At 37.1% G+C, this 14,329-nt stretch overlaps 1 protein-coding gene across 4 annotated transcripts in view; it reads right to left on the bottom strand.

The window, feature by feature from the left end:
- The window catches only part of CRPPA (CDP-L-ribitol pyrophosphorylase A), a 304,902-nt gene that overhangs the window by 260,360 nt on the left and 30,213 nt on the right, over positions 1 to 14,329 (bottom strand). For all 4 annotated transcript variants that reach the window (XR_015723963.1, XR_015723962.1, XM_087861004.1 and 1 more), the window contains exon 3: positions 7,874 to 8,023. Coding sequence is in view for 2 of the 4 variants with exons in the window: in XM_087861004.1 (XP_087717130.1) it covers positions 7,874 to 8,023 (150 nt within the window). In the remaining 2 variants the exon portion in view is untranslated. The remainder of the gene's footprint in view (positions 1 to 7,873; positions 8,024 to 14,329) is intronic.

Here is a 14,329-nt window from a genome sequence, read left to right as displayed (position 1 = left end):
AAGGGGTCCCCTACTCCTCCGCCATCTTAACTCCCCGATGCCCTCCAATGGCATTTTCAATAGAAATATAACAATCCTCAAGTCTACACGGAACCACAAAAGACTGCGAACAGCCAAAGCAATCTTGAGAAAGAGCAAAACCATAGGTAATACATTTCCTGATTGAAAACTGTATTGCAAAGTTGTAGTAATCAAAGCAGTATGGTACTGGTATAAAAGCAGACACAGATAAATACCCTAAAAATAAACCCAGGTATATATGGTCCATTTTTTTAAAAAGAGCCAAGAATACACAATGGGGAAGGACTTTCCTCAAAAAAAAAAAAAAAAAAAAATTGTGCTGTGAAATAATTCTGACAATTATTTCAGCTTTAATAAGATATGTTTGCAATAAAAACTTTCATAAAAGATAGTCCATTTCATCAGTATTGCATCCCAGCACCAAACATATATTCAATGTTTACCAATACATTTCTACAAAATATGTCAGAAGTTGAGAAGAAGTTCAAAATGTTTAGCTTTTATCTGTTAACTTGTATAGGAATTCTAACTGGTGGGTTTTTGCTTTCAATGTAGTTATTTCGTGTTAAAACTTATTCATTGTGCTCAAAATCAGGAAGCCACTCTTTGGTAAGGATGGATTTGGGTTTTGGGGGGGAGGCGAGAGGATTTAGAACTTTAAGCATTTTTTTTTTTACTTTCACTTTCTTCCCAAGTGTTCATTATTATTTTACTAGATTGTGAAATCAAAACATGTATACTAATTACATAAACCGAAGAGCAAATTATTTCAGGTCTGAGTCCTTGTGTGCATTTGCATTCAACTTTCTTAAGAACTTACAGCAAAACGACTCTGCTGTGCTACTTTTCTCAAGGAAGTATGCCTGAGTCCAAGTGCAGCAGGCCCCTTCCACAGAAGACCAGCAGAAATCCCTGCATACACCATGTCTTCCAACCAGAGTTCTGCAAAGCTTCATGACTAGTGCAAGTACCATTAGGTCTCACTTAACAAGCAAACCAGAGCACACCTAGTTAAAACTTACCACATTCACGCCAAGGATCAAACACTGCCCAGGGAAGGACAGCCTCTGAAGACAAGTGGCCTAAAGGATAGAGCAGCAAAGCACAAAAGTAGAGTACATGCAGCACACACCACGGACACTCCCTGAGGCAAAAGGCCCTGGACACCATACGACCTCTTCTACAGAAAGCTATTACTCTCAGGAGGAAATACAACAGGCTTTTTTAATACAGAGAAGATGACTGAGACTTAGACAAAGTGCCAAGATCAAGGAATCCATCCCAGAAGAATGACGAAGAAAAAGTCACAGCCAGAGATTTAATCAAAACAGATACAAGTAAGATGCTTGATGAAGAGTTTAAATCAACAGTTATAAGGATACTTGCCAGGCTTGAGAAAAACATGTAATGCATCAGGGAGACCCTTATTCACGGAGATAAAGATCTAAAAAAAACAACCAGTCAGAAATGATAAGAGCAGTAACTGAGATTCGAAACAGAGTGGATGTAAGAACCACAAGAATGGAAGAAGCAGAGGAATGAGTAAGTGATCATGGAAAATAATGAAGCTAATTAAAAGAGAGAGTAACTATGAATCAGGAGAGCAGACCTAGGGAACTCAGTGACTACACTGAACAGATTAACATTTCTATCATAGGAGTTCTAGAAGAAGAGAGGATAAAGGGGGCAGAAGATTTGAGGAAGTAATACCTAAAAACTTCTCTAATCTGGGGCAGGAAACACATATCCCACTCCAGGAGACAAAGAAAATTCCCACCAAAATCAACAAAAGCAGGGCAACACCAAGACATATTATAGTTAAGTTTGCAAAATATAGTGGTAAAGAAAAAAAATCCTAAAAGTAACAAGACAAAGGAAGTCCCTAACTTGCAAGGGAAGACCCATAAAGCTACCCACAGATCTCTACACAGAAACTTGGCAAACCAGAAGGGAGTGGCACACTATATTCAACATGCTGAGTGGGAAAAATCCACAGCCAAGAATATTCTATCCAGCAAAATTACATTCAGAATACAAGGAGAGATAAAGGCTTTCCCAGACAAACAAAAACGAAAGGAGTTCATCAACACTAAACCAGCCCTGCAAAAAGTACTAAAGGGGACTCTGAGCGGGGGGAAAAAAAGACCAAAAGTGACAAAGAATAGACAGGAACAGAGAAAATCTCCAGAAACAATGACAAAACAAATATTAAATGGCACTAAATACATATCAATAATTATTCTTAATGTAAATACACTAAACACTCCAATCAAAAGACAGATGGTGTCAGAATGGATTTTAAAAAAAAAAAAAAAAAAAAAAAAAAGGACCCATCTGTATGCTGCCCACCAGAGATTTATTTTAGACCTGAAGATACCTGCAGAATGAGAGTGAGGGGATGGAGAACAATTTATCATGCTAATGGATGTCAAAAGAAAGCCAGAGTAGCCATACTTGTATCAAATTAACTAGATATTAAACCGGAGACTGTAACAAAAGATGAAGACAGACACTGTATCGTAATAAAGGGGACTATCCAACAAGAAGATCTAATTGTAAATATTTACGTCCCTAAGAAGCAAGCACCCTAATATATAAAACAATAACAAACAAAGGAACTCATTAATAATACAATAATCCTAAGGGACTTTAACATCTCACATTAACGGACAGGTCATCTAAGCAGAAAGTCAACAACGAAACAATGGGTTTGAATGATACACTGGACCAGATGCACTTAATACATTCAGAACATTTCATCCTAAAGCAGAATACACATTCTTTTCAGGTGCACATTGAACATTCTCCAGAAGAGATCACATACTAGGTCACAAATCAGACCTCATTAACTACAAAAAGATTAAGACTATACCATGCATCTTCTCTGACCAAAATGCTATGAAACTTGAAGTCAAACACTAAGAAAACTTTGGAAAGTCTACAAATACATGGAGGTTAAACGGCATACTACTAAAGAATGAACAGGTTATACAGGAAGTCGAAGAATTAAAGAAAACAAAAAACAAAAACATGGAAACAAATGAAAATTAGAACACAACAGTCCAAAACCCTTGGAACACAACAAAAGCAATCCCAGGAAGGGAAGGAAGTATATACCAATACAGGCCTACCTCAAGAAACAAAAATCTCACACCACCTAACCTTACACCTGAAGGAGCTAGAAAAAGAACTAACGGAAGCCAAAAGCCAGCAGAAGAAGGAAAATTACAATAAAGAATAGAGCAGAAATTGGTGATAAACAAAAAAAAAAAAAAAAAAAAAAAAAAAAAAAAAAACAGATCAATGAATCCAGGAGCCGGTTCTTAAAAAAATAAAATAAAAAAATAAAAATAAAAAATAAAAATAAAAAACCTATTAGAATTGATAAAGCCCTAGCCAGACTTTTCAAAGAGAGAAAGGACCCAAATAAGATCACAAATGAGAAGTAACAACCAACACCCCAGAAATACAAACAATTAGAGAATAGTATGAAAAATTATATGCCAACAAATTGAACAATCTGGAAGAAATGGGTAAATTCCTAGAAACATGAACTACCAAAACTGAAACAGGAAGAAATAGAATATTTGAACAGGCCTATAACCAGCAAAGAAATTACATCAGTAATCAAAAATCTCCCAACAAAGTCCATGGCCAGATGGCTTCCCAGGGGAATTCTACCGCACATTTAAAGACTCCTCAAACTATTACAAAAAACAGGAATAGAAGGAAGACTTCCAAATTCATTCTATGAGGCCAGCATTACCCTCATTCCAAAACCAAAGACTCCACTAAAAAAGAACTGCAGGCCAATATCCCTAATGAGCATGGATGGAAAAAATTCTCAAAAATACTAGCAAATATCAAATCCAACTGTACATTAAAAGAATCATGCACCACAAGCAAGTGGGATGCAAGAGTGGTTCAATATTCAAAATCAGTCAGCGTGATCCCCCACATTAATAAAAGGATAAGAACCATATGATCCTCTCCGTAGATAAATAAAAAGCATTTGACAATGTACAACATCCATTCATGATAAAAACCCTTGACAAAGGAGGCTCAGTGAGAACATACCTCAACATCATAAAGACCACATATGAAAAACCCAAAGGTACTATCATCCTCACTGGGGAAAAACTGAGAGCTCTTTCTCTGTGGTCAGGAACAAGATGGGAATGTCTATTCTCACCTCAGTTATTTAACATAATATTGTTAAGTCCTAGCCTCAGAAATGAGACAAAAAGAAAAGGCATCCAAATCGGCAAGGAAGAAGTCAAAAACTTTCACTATTTGCAGATGACATGATACTCTATATGGAAACCCCGAAAGACTCCACCTGAAAACTGTTAGACCTGATACACAAATTCAGTATAGTCACAGGATACATAAATCAATGTACAGAAATCTATTGCATTTCTATACACCAATAATGAAGTAGCAGTTAGAGAAATCAAGGAACCACGTTACCCAAAGCAATCTATACATTTAATGCAATCCTTATCAAGTATCACCAGCATTTTTCGGAGCTGGAAGAAACATTCTTAAAACTTGTATGGATCCACAAAAGATCCCAAATAGTCAAAGCAATCTTGAAAAAAAAAAAAAAAAAGCAAAGCTGGAGGCATCACAATTCCACACTTCATGTTGTATTACAAAGCTGTAGTGATTAAGACACTATGATAATGTCACAAAAACAGACACATAGATCAATGGATCAGAACAGTAAACTCAGAAGTGTGCCCACAAATATATGGAGAATTAATCTTCAACAAAGCAGGAAAGAATATCCAATGGAAAAAAAGATGCTCTTAAACAAATGGTGTTGGGAAAGCTAGACAGCAACATGCCAAAGGATGAAACTGCACCACTGTCTTATACCATACACTAAAGTAAATTCAAAATGGATGAAAGACCTCAATATGAGACAGGAAAGAATCAAAATCCTGAAGGAGAGTACAGGCAGTAACCTCTCTGAACTGGACCATATAAATTTCTTACTAGATAGGTCTCCTGAGGCAAGGGAAATAAAAGCAAAAGTAAACCACTGTGACTTCAGCAAAACAAATCTCCTGCACCACAAAGTAAACAATCAACAAAACTAGCAGTCAACCTACGGAATGGGAGAAGGTATTTGTAAATGACATAACTGATTAAGGGTTAGTATCCAAGATCTATTAAGAACTTATCAAGCTCAACATGCAAAAAAAAAAAAAAAAAAAAAAAAATCCACAAGTAATCCAGCTTTAAAATGGGCAAAAGACATCAGTACACATTGCTGGAAAGAAGACATACTAATGTCTAACAGACACATGAAAAGATGCTCAACATCACTCATCATCAGAATGGCTAACATTAACAAGACAGGAAACAACAGGCGTTGGAGAGGATGTGGAGAAAGGGGAACCCTCTTACACTGTTGGTGAGAATGAGAACTGGTGCAGCCACTCTGGAGAACAGTATGGAGATTCCTCAAAGGGTAATACAAGTACCCTGTGATCCAGCATTTGCACTAAGTATTTACCCAAAGAATACAAAAATATGGATTCAAAGGGATACATGCATCCCAATGTTTATAGCAGCATTATCAACAATAGCCAAATTATGCAAAGAGCCCAAATGACCAACAACTGATGAATAAAGATATGTGTGTGTGTGTTTATATATATCACATACACACATACATACATACACACAATGGAATATTACCCATAAAGAAGAACAAAATCTTGCCTTTTGCAATGACATGGATGGAGCTAGAAAGTATTAACCTAAGTAAAGTCAGAGAAAGACAAATACCATTATTTTATTCATAGGTGGAATTTAATGAACAAATTAACATGGGAGGACAAAAAGAGGCAAACCAAGAAACAGACTCATAACTATACAGAACAAACTGAGGGTTACTGGAGGGGAGTTGGAGGCGGGTGTTAAATAGGTGATGGGTACTAAGGAGGGCACTTACTGTGATGAATACCAGATGTTCTATGTAAGTGATGAATCACTAAATTCTACATCTAAAACTAACAATGCACTGTATTAGCTAGCTGGAATTTTATTAAAAACCTGGGGGGAAAAATTAAGATCTTACAGCAAAACCTTTAAAACAATTCTATAATTAAGAATTCCTCATCTGAACCACAGAACACAGATAATTATCATGTTACTATTTTCTGAATTCTCCCAAGAATACAATAGAAGAGTGTTTAATTCATTCCATACAGTGAATGCCTTAGGGGGGTGGTCCCCACTGCAGTGTGCATTAGGATCACGTGGCGGAGATGTCTGTTGAGACACACATTGCTGGGGCCCATTCCCATAGTTTCTAATTAAGTAAGTCTGAGGCGGAGCCCCTGATTTTGCATTCTAACAACTTCCAAAGCACACCGATGCTCTCTGGGAACCACACCTTGAGAACCAGTACCTCAGTGCATTAGCACTTAATTCTCCACAAAAACCGTGGAAAAATGTTTCTCTGATGTGCAGAACATGAGATTATATTCAATTTCTCTTCTAAAATATATTAGGAAGACTGACAGGTGATAACTCCAAGAATTTAAGGATGAGTAATTTCAGGTAATAAGGCAGATGTTGTCTAACTGCAACAGTTAGGCTATAATATACAGTCTTTGAATAAAAAATTGTAACATTAAAGGAGGGCACGTGATGTAATGAGGACTGGCTGTGATATGCAACTAATGAATCACTGCAGTCTACCTCTAAAACTAATACACTATGTTAACTGAATTTAAATAAATTTTTAAAAATTCACTATAGCTTAACATTGATATAATTAATGGCCATATACAGGTAAATTCCTATACACCAAACTCTTTAAGAAAACAGTACCTACTGTGGCAGATGATTCATATCATTAAAATGGTTTCTTATGTACATCACCTCATTTTAAAACTAACCGATCAAGATTGAGTTAACTTATTATGGATGAGACCACTTTCCCTCCAAGGTAAGAGGCATTGTTGTACCAGAAATGTCAGTATTCCTATCACTACTACCTTCACGTTCTTACAAGTCCATCTATTCCAAATTCTTCACTGATTATTTAACATCAGCCTAACAATGAGTTAGTTCTAACTTATTCCATTGGGAAATTCCTGACAAGCATAATACCTAATAATCAGTAACTATTTAATCCATAAATATGCAATACATGTCAATAAAAGGTCCCAAAGCATTTTCAGAATATGAAAAACAAAAAAGTAATCCAGATCATCTAAACATGAAGTGATTATGTGAGATTTTAAAAGAAGTTAGTTTGTGAATTCATATGTTAAAGATATCTACAGCTGTGCAGGAAACGTAGCATACAGGCCTTAAATAGAAAGACTACCCCTGCACCTGGATATGGGACATTGGCTCTTCAGTTTTCTCAGTGAACAGTCAGCAAGTGTGGTTCACTATGCTCACACTATTTGCATTAACAACATTGGTCATGTTAGACACCAGCTTTCCTTCTGGGAATCTGAATTTTTTGTACATAGGCAGGGGACGCCTATGTGACCAACCCCAATAAACACCTTGAACACCATTCCCTAATGGGTTTTCCTGCAGAGAACCATCACCCACATGTTGCTAAATTTTCATTGCTCCTGGGGGAAAATAAGATGCTTTGTGTGACCCTTCAGGGGAAGGTGAGAACCTAAGAGTACACCTGGATTCTCCCAGACTCTGCAGGTGTTTCTTCTGTGACTCAGCTGTGAATCCTCTCTACTTCACCGTTACCAATTTTAACTTGAGTCCAACTATACGCGGTATCTTCCAGCAAATCTCCCAAAACAGGAGTATTCTTAAGGACCCCAACACAGCCATTTTCAGAAACCAGGATTCTCACCTGCTGATATGCTTCATAGATCACATCAAATAGAAAAGCCTGTGGCATTTCACTTGCTCTGTGTCTGGCACGTTCTAGTGAATGGTCTAAGCAACCATCAGCAGATGGACTGATTACAGTAGATACAAGAGGTCGAATTGCTCCCGCTGCCTAAAGGACAAACAGAGATCCAGTTAGCATTTATTTCATGTAGAGTATATTTCGAAGTCAAACTCTGAACTCTCTCATTTTGGGGAGATTTTATTCCTAGCTTTAACAAGTAACCTCAAGAAAATATTTGGAGTGTTGATTTGGTTCATAAATCAGTATTTCACAATCAAAACCCCTCTTTCTTAATATTACAGTTCCATGTAAGAAAGAGATTCTTTTTTCCATTATAGGTTCACAAATCCTTTGGCCCACTGGCCATTGCAATGTAATACTAGTTCAGAATGGTAAGATCTAAGTGGGTATTCCATGAAGGTGCAAGGGTGAAGAAAGAGTTGCTGGGGGGGGAAACAGACATGGATTACATGTCGATATTTATTAGTGTGCTTTCAAAAGTTTTACTTTCAACACAAATAATTAAGGAAACACATCTATTCCCTAAGATCCCCAAAATGAGACCAAACCTAAGTAACAATGATTTACGTCTTACTCTCATTCCTATAAAACACCTTTCCCTTTCAACCATTTGAGAGCAACATTCCCTCAGGTAAAGTAGCCATTGATTTCAATTGCTCTGATAAAAGCTTTCCCCTTTATAGATGCATCTCAACATCACACAAAGGCACATTCATACCTGACAATTTATCCCCTTTATCTTTAGTAGTGCTTCATTGTCGTCTTGAAGGTCATTACCAGACGACTGTTTTGGAGAAGCAGTTTTAAAATATAGTTCCTATGGTAGGCCATTAACCAAGCCTCCTCCAAAAGTTATCTTTCATGTAACAAATACGGAGAGATATTACAGCACATCAAACCAAGGAGCCAGCCAATTTGGTCTTGAGAAGACCAGTATCTGTGCTAGATAGCCCATAAACTAGCCTATAAAACCCCAGAGACTGGCTGAAAATCAAAGCTAATATGTGAGCCAAGTGAACAGTTTATAAACTGTCACCATTTCCAGTGACTCAAGTAGAAGTCTGGAGCCCAGCAATAAAGGCAAAAATGAGGAGACCGCCAGGGCTGAGAGCAAGGGAGTGATGTCCAAGTAGGCAAAAGAGAAACAAGAAGAAAACCCAATTGTTCAAGCCTGACACATATCAATAAAAGTTAGAAGACAAAAGAAACACACCTGCATGCATGCATACATACATACACACACACACACACACACACACACACACACACAGCCTTTTAAGGGAAAAGTTGTATTTTTCTATTGCAACCATATATACGTAATACTGGAATTTTATACCAGGCCATAAGGCAAATCTATTTAAGAGAAAGAATAAGTCACAGAATGTCAGCATGAGGACTTTAGCAGACTCTCTCTCCAACAAAAGAACTACTGAAAAGTATTTTACAACAACCATTTAAAATCCTTGAAGGGCATGCAGATGAAACATTTTTTCAAGAATATCAACTAAATCTTGGTAAAAACAGAACTGTGGTACTCAAGTCATGATCTATTTCTTTATTAATGGTCCACCCAGCTCAGTGTGACTGAAGTTCCACTTGGAGTAGGTATGGCTGAGAAGATGGGGCTTTCCTCTCCTCCTACTTTCCAGGGCAAACGGTAGAGGGCTAGCACTTCCCATCCCACTCAGCCCCAGGTCACATAGGCTAAATTACAGCCCACTGTGGACAAGAGATCGGAGACTCCCTTCCTAGCACAAAGAATCCCCTCCCAAGTGGACTATCTACCCCCGGCACAGTAAGCACAGATTGTGTACTGGGCCCTGAACACGCTTAACCACCGATCTCACACAGGGCAGAGGTTTTGCACCAGGAGAAGCGTAACAAAAAGGTCAGAGTCCTCAAATGTCTTCACGGACCACTCTGCTCATGAAGTAAGAGTGTCACTTAGAAAAACAAGGTATCATGCCCCACCAAGTAGCAGTGTGGTGATTTTCTACAGGGATAGAGACAGGCTGTAAGAACAGAGCTATCAAGCTCTCCCAAAGGGAACTCACCTTGTATGAAACTGACTGTGACCAAGTTTAAACCAAAGTGCACTCGCAAGAGAAACGGAGACCATCACACTAAGTAATTAAGAGGAAGGTGGTAGCTACAGGACAGCAAAAAGCGCAACTGTTGGCAAGCTAGTCTACCAGAGATAACCACAGCAAGAGACAAGTAACAACAGACCCTCTGGAATCAGAGCAAACTTCCAATACTGGCCTCAAACACTACCCTTGCAAGAGAGCCAAAGTTTAAGTGAATCAGATTATAGAGCATTTTATACCTCAGTCACTGTCAAGAAGAGAAGAAGGGAGGGAAGGAAGGAAGAAAAGAGATGAAAGAAGAAAAAGAAAAGAAAGCAATTTGTAGGCAATGAATAGAGTTTATCAGTTGAGTGGGATATCAGAGACAGTAAGAGATTAACAAAAAAGACAAAAGGAACCCTACGAAACCACTTTCATTCCAGCCTGGCTACATTCATGCCCAAGACTGCACCCTCTGTGAAGGGACTTCAGAGATTTCACCGGGTAGGGGCGAAAAAAAGACTTCATTGAAATAGATCTGCAAAGCCACATACAACAGTAAGTCCTGAGGAAATGGGAGGGAGACTATCATCTAGAACTGATAAATTATCTAAAGGTCTACCGACCAAAGAATGGATAAAGGAATGTGCTACATATATCCACAAGGAAATATTTTTTAGCCATAAGGAAATTTGTTTTCCTCCGTGCTTCAACAAAGGAAGTCCATCCAACAACATGGATGGACTTCAAGGGCAATGTGCTAAGTGAAGCAAGTCAGAGAAGACAAATACTTTATGATCTCACCTATATATGTAATCCAAAAAAAAAAAAAAAAAAGGCTCAAAGATACAACAGATTGGTGGTGGCCAGAAGTGGGGGGGGACAGAGGTGGGCAAAATGGGTGAAAATAGTCAAAAGGTGAAACTTCCAGTGACAAATTCAGTCCTGGGAATGCAATGTACAGTATGGGCTATAATATTCCACAGCATCAAGTTGCTTAGAGATCTTAAAAATCCTAAGAAAACGATTCTCTATGTCTGGTGACAGATGTTAACTTATTTTGGTGATCATCTCACAATGTAAACAAATGTTGAAACATGTTGTACACCTGAAACTTATGTTGTGTATCAATTATACCTCAAAAGTCTGTCAAAAAACTTTTACATGTGATAATTTCAAAACGTGGAAGGTGAACATACTAATAATGAATCCAAGAAGAAATTAGGAGAACAGAAAATAGAAATGAAAATATACAATATGAAACACAACACGCAGCTGAAGCAGTTCTAAGAGGGAAATTTATAGCTGTGAATGTCTACGTATAAGGAGACATTCTCAAGGCAAAAAACTCTACCTTAAGACTTACACTCCTATCTGAAGTTTTTTGGAAAGAAACAACAAGAAACCGTCAAACTAAATCAAGTGTAAGTAGTAAATAGAGATTAGAATAAATGAGTGCAGAATATAAAAATAGAAAAAATAATCAATATCTAAAGTCAGTTCTTTGAAAGAAGTAACAGGATTGACAAACCTTTAATGGACAAACCAAGGCAGAGAGGGGATTCTAATTAGTGAAATCAGGAATCAAAGCGATGGTATTTCTACCAACCTCACAGAAATAAGGAATACAGAACCATGAACAAGTGTATTTCAGCAAATTAGATGGAATTTCTGTTTCACAGAAAGGCATCAAGTACAAAAACTTATTCAATAATAGACAATTTGAATAGACCTATAGCAAGTAAGAAAACAATTAGGAATTTTTAATTTGCACCGAATAAAAGCCCACATAGCTTCACTGGTTAACCAGAAGAAAAAAAAATTGAATACCAATTTCTCACATTATTCCAAAAAGTAATATAGCAGAGAATACTTCCTAACTCATTCTGTAAGATAAGTATTACCGAAACCAGACAAAGGCATCACAGAAAAGTACAACTACAGACCAAAACCCCTGATGAATAAAGATTCATAAATCTTCAACCAAATACAATACTAACAAACCAAATCTGGCAATATATAATAAGTATTACATACCATAACCAAGTGGGATTTATCCCATGAATGCAAAATTGATTCAACATGCCAAAAATCAATGTCATTTATCACATTAATAAAGGGCAAACACACACACACACACACACACACACACACACACACACACACACCAACAGATGCAGAAATAGCATCTGACAAAATGCAACACTCCTTCATGAAAAAAGCATGCAACAAAATTAGGAATAGAACTTGCTTTAGCCAATAAAGAGCAACTATGAAAAACCAACAGGTAACATATTTGATAAATCCTCCATATTTTCACTTTAATATCAGTAACAAGAATACATCCACTGTCACCACCTCTGTTAAACACTGTATTGGAAGTTCTCGTCAGGAAAGTTAGGCAAGAAAAACTAATAGAAGGCATCCAAAAGGAGTGAAACTATCTCCTTTGCAGACAATATTGTATAGAAAATCCTGATAAATTACCCTTAAAAATAAAAAAGGAATAAATAGATTCAGCAAAAAGGCACAGGACAAGATCCACATTAAAAAAAAAAATCACTTCTCTCTCTCTACTAGTAATGAAACATTAAAAATTCATTTACAGTAGTGTCAAAAAGAAAACATGTAAGGAGATTTAACAAAAAAGTTAACAATTTATTCTCTTAGAACTATAAAAATTCCCAAGGTCCCATGCAAAAGCCAGCATCTCTACCTACTCGCTGGCACCCATTCCCTCTCAAATCTTTCTCTACAGCAAAAATCCTCCTCCTATCCTGCCTGATCAATTTTTATTACTTCACTCAACTATCTTCATTAGTGTCCAGGCATTCTGTGACACCTCCAGTCAAGTCATCCCTCCTTTGATCACACCTATCTTCCAAGTAGGACCGAATTTCTCCTAGTCAGTTTCAAATAAAATTCTGTTGAAGCAACTGAGCTATCTGTACTACTTAGGATCTCCCGTGTCTGCCTCTTCCCATGTTTTCTTGAAATCTACTTTAATGAGGATTATTATGTCTCCCCAAATGCAAAAACTTATCTCGCAACGTCACCCATGATCCCCACATGGCCAAATCCAATGGAGAGCTCTGTCTTCTCAAGAGCATTTGTTCACCTGGCTTTGAGAAACAATTTTCAAACAACCATTTCACTGCCACACTCTAAAGCCTCACTCTAAATGGTCAAATGTTCATAAGCTGGGACCTCAAAGTTCTCTAGCTACACTCATTCTGTAAGTGACCTCATCAAGTCACAACACTTCACACACTGCCTATATGAGAACATCCCAATCTATACGGCCATCCTAGAATGTTCTCTTCCATTCTGGACTTTCATAACCAAATACCCTATTTAACTTCTCAGATCAAGAGCTATGCCTCAACTATAAAATAACTGAGATCAGTTTTGATTTCACACATATCACACATTCCAAACCTGTTCCTCCATACACTTCCCATTTTCATAAAGGTAAACTCTATTCTTCTAGTTCTTCTTGTCAAAAACCTTGCGCATCATTGATTTCTCTCTCATATTCCAAACTGAATCCATTGGCAGGCCCCATTATCTTCGAACTAGCCCACATCGGCATACACTTCAGCGTTTCCACTGCCGCCGTCTGAACCCGAGGCACCCATCCTTCCTCCCTCAGACCTCATACAGAAAATAAAGGCCATAAAAGAAGACATTAGTATTTTTCACTACATTAAAATTAACTGTAAGAAAATTATTATGAGGCATATAACTAGCAGAGTATTTGTGCATACAATACATAATTCCTAGAAATCAGTTTTTACTTGAAAAATACAAATGTGTAACTAAAATTTAAATTAAAAAAATAGAAATATGGGCAAAAGACTTTCATGGGCAATTCAAGGAGAACATATAAATCTTTAAGTACTTGAAAATTGCCCAACGTATTAACAAAAGACTAAATTAAACCACAAAGAGAAAGCATTTTCTACTAACTGGAGTAAGGAAAAATTCAGTCTAACAGTATCAATTGGTAAGGACATGGCTCTAACTCAAATTCTTGTTATACCCTATTGAGTAGAATTTGCACACATTTAGAAAGTAATTTAGCATCAACTGATCAAAAATGGTGGTAACATGCATTTATCTCAACTCTAGTGAAATCCCTGCTCATGTGCTTCAGACATTAATAGTAATGTTCATGCTAGCAATGTTTACATTGGCAAAAATTAAACATATGTTCACCAACTACAAATAGATGAATGGTGATATAAAGCAAGTGATCACGAACACATGATAGCTACAAAGATTTACATGAACACACTTCCCTAAATGTATTATTATTATTTTTGCA

This window comes from Ursus americanus, chromosome 3 (genome assembly GCF_024610735.1).
Source record: "Ursus americanus isolate L20-20 chromosome 3, mUrsAme1.1.p, whole genome shotgun sequence".
In the NCBI taxonomy this organism is placed as follows: Eukaryota; Metazoa; Chordata; class Mammalia; order Carnivora; family Ursidae; genus Ursus; species Ursus americanus.
Note: the sequence above shows the minus strand (reverse complement) of the source record. Positions and strands in the feature narration are given on the sequence as shown.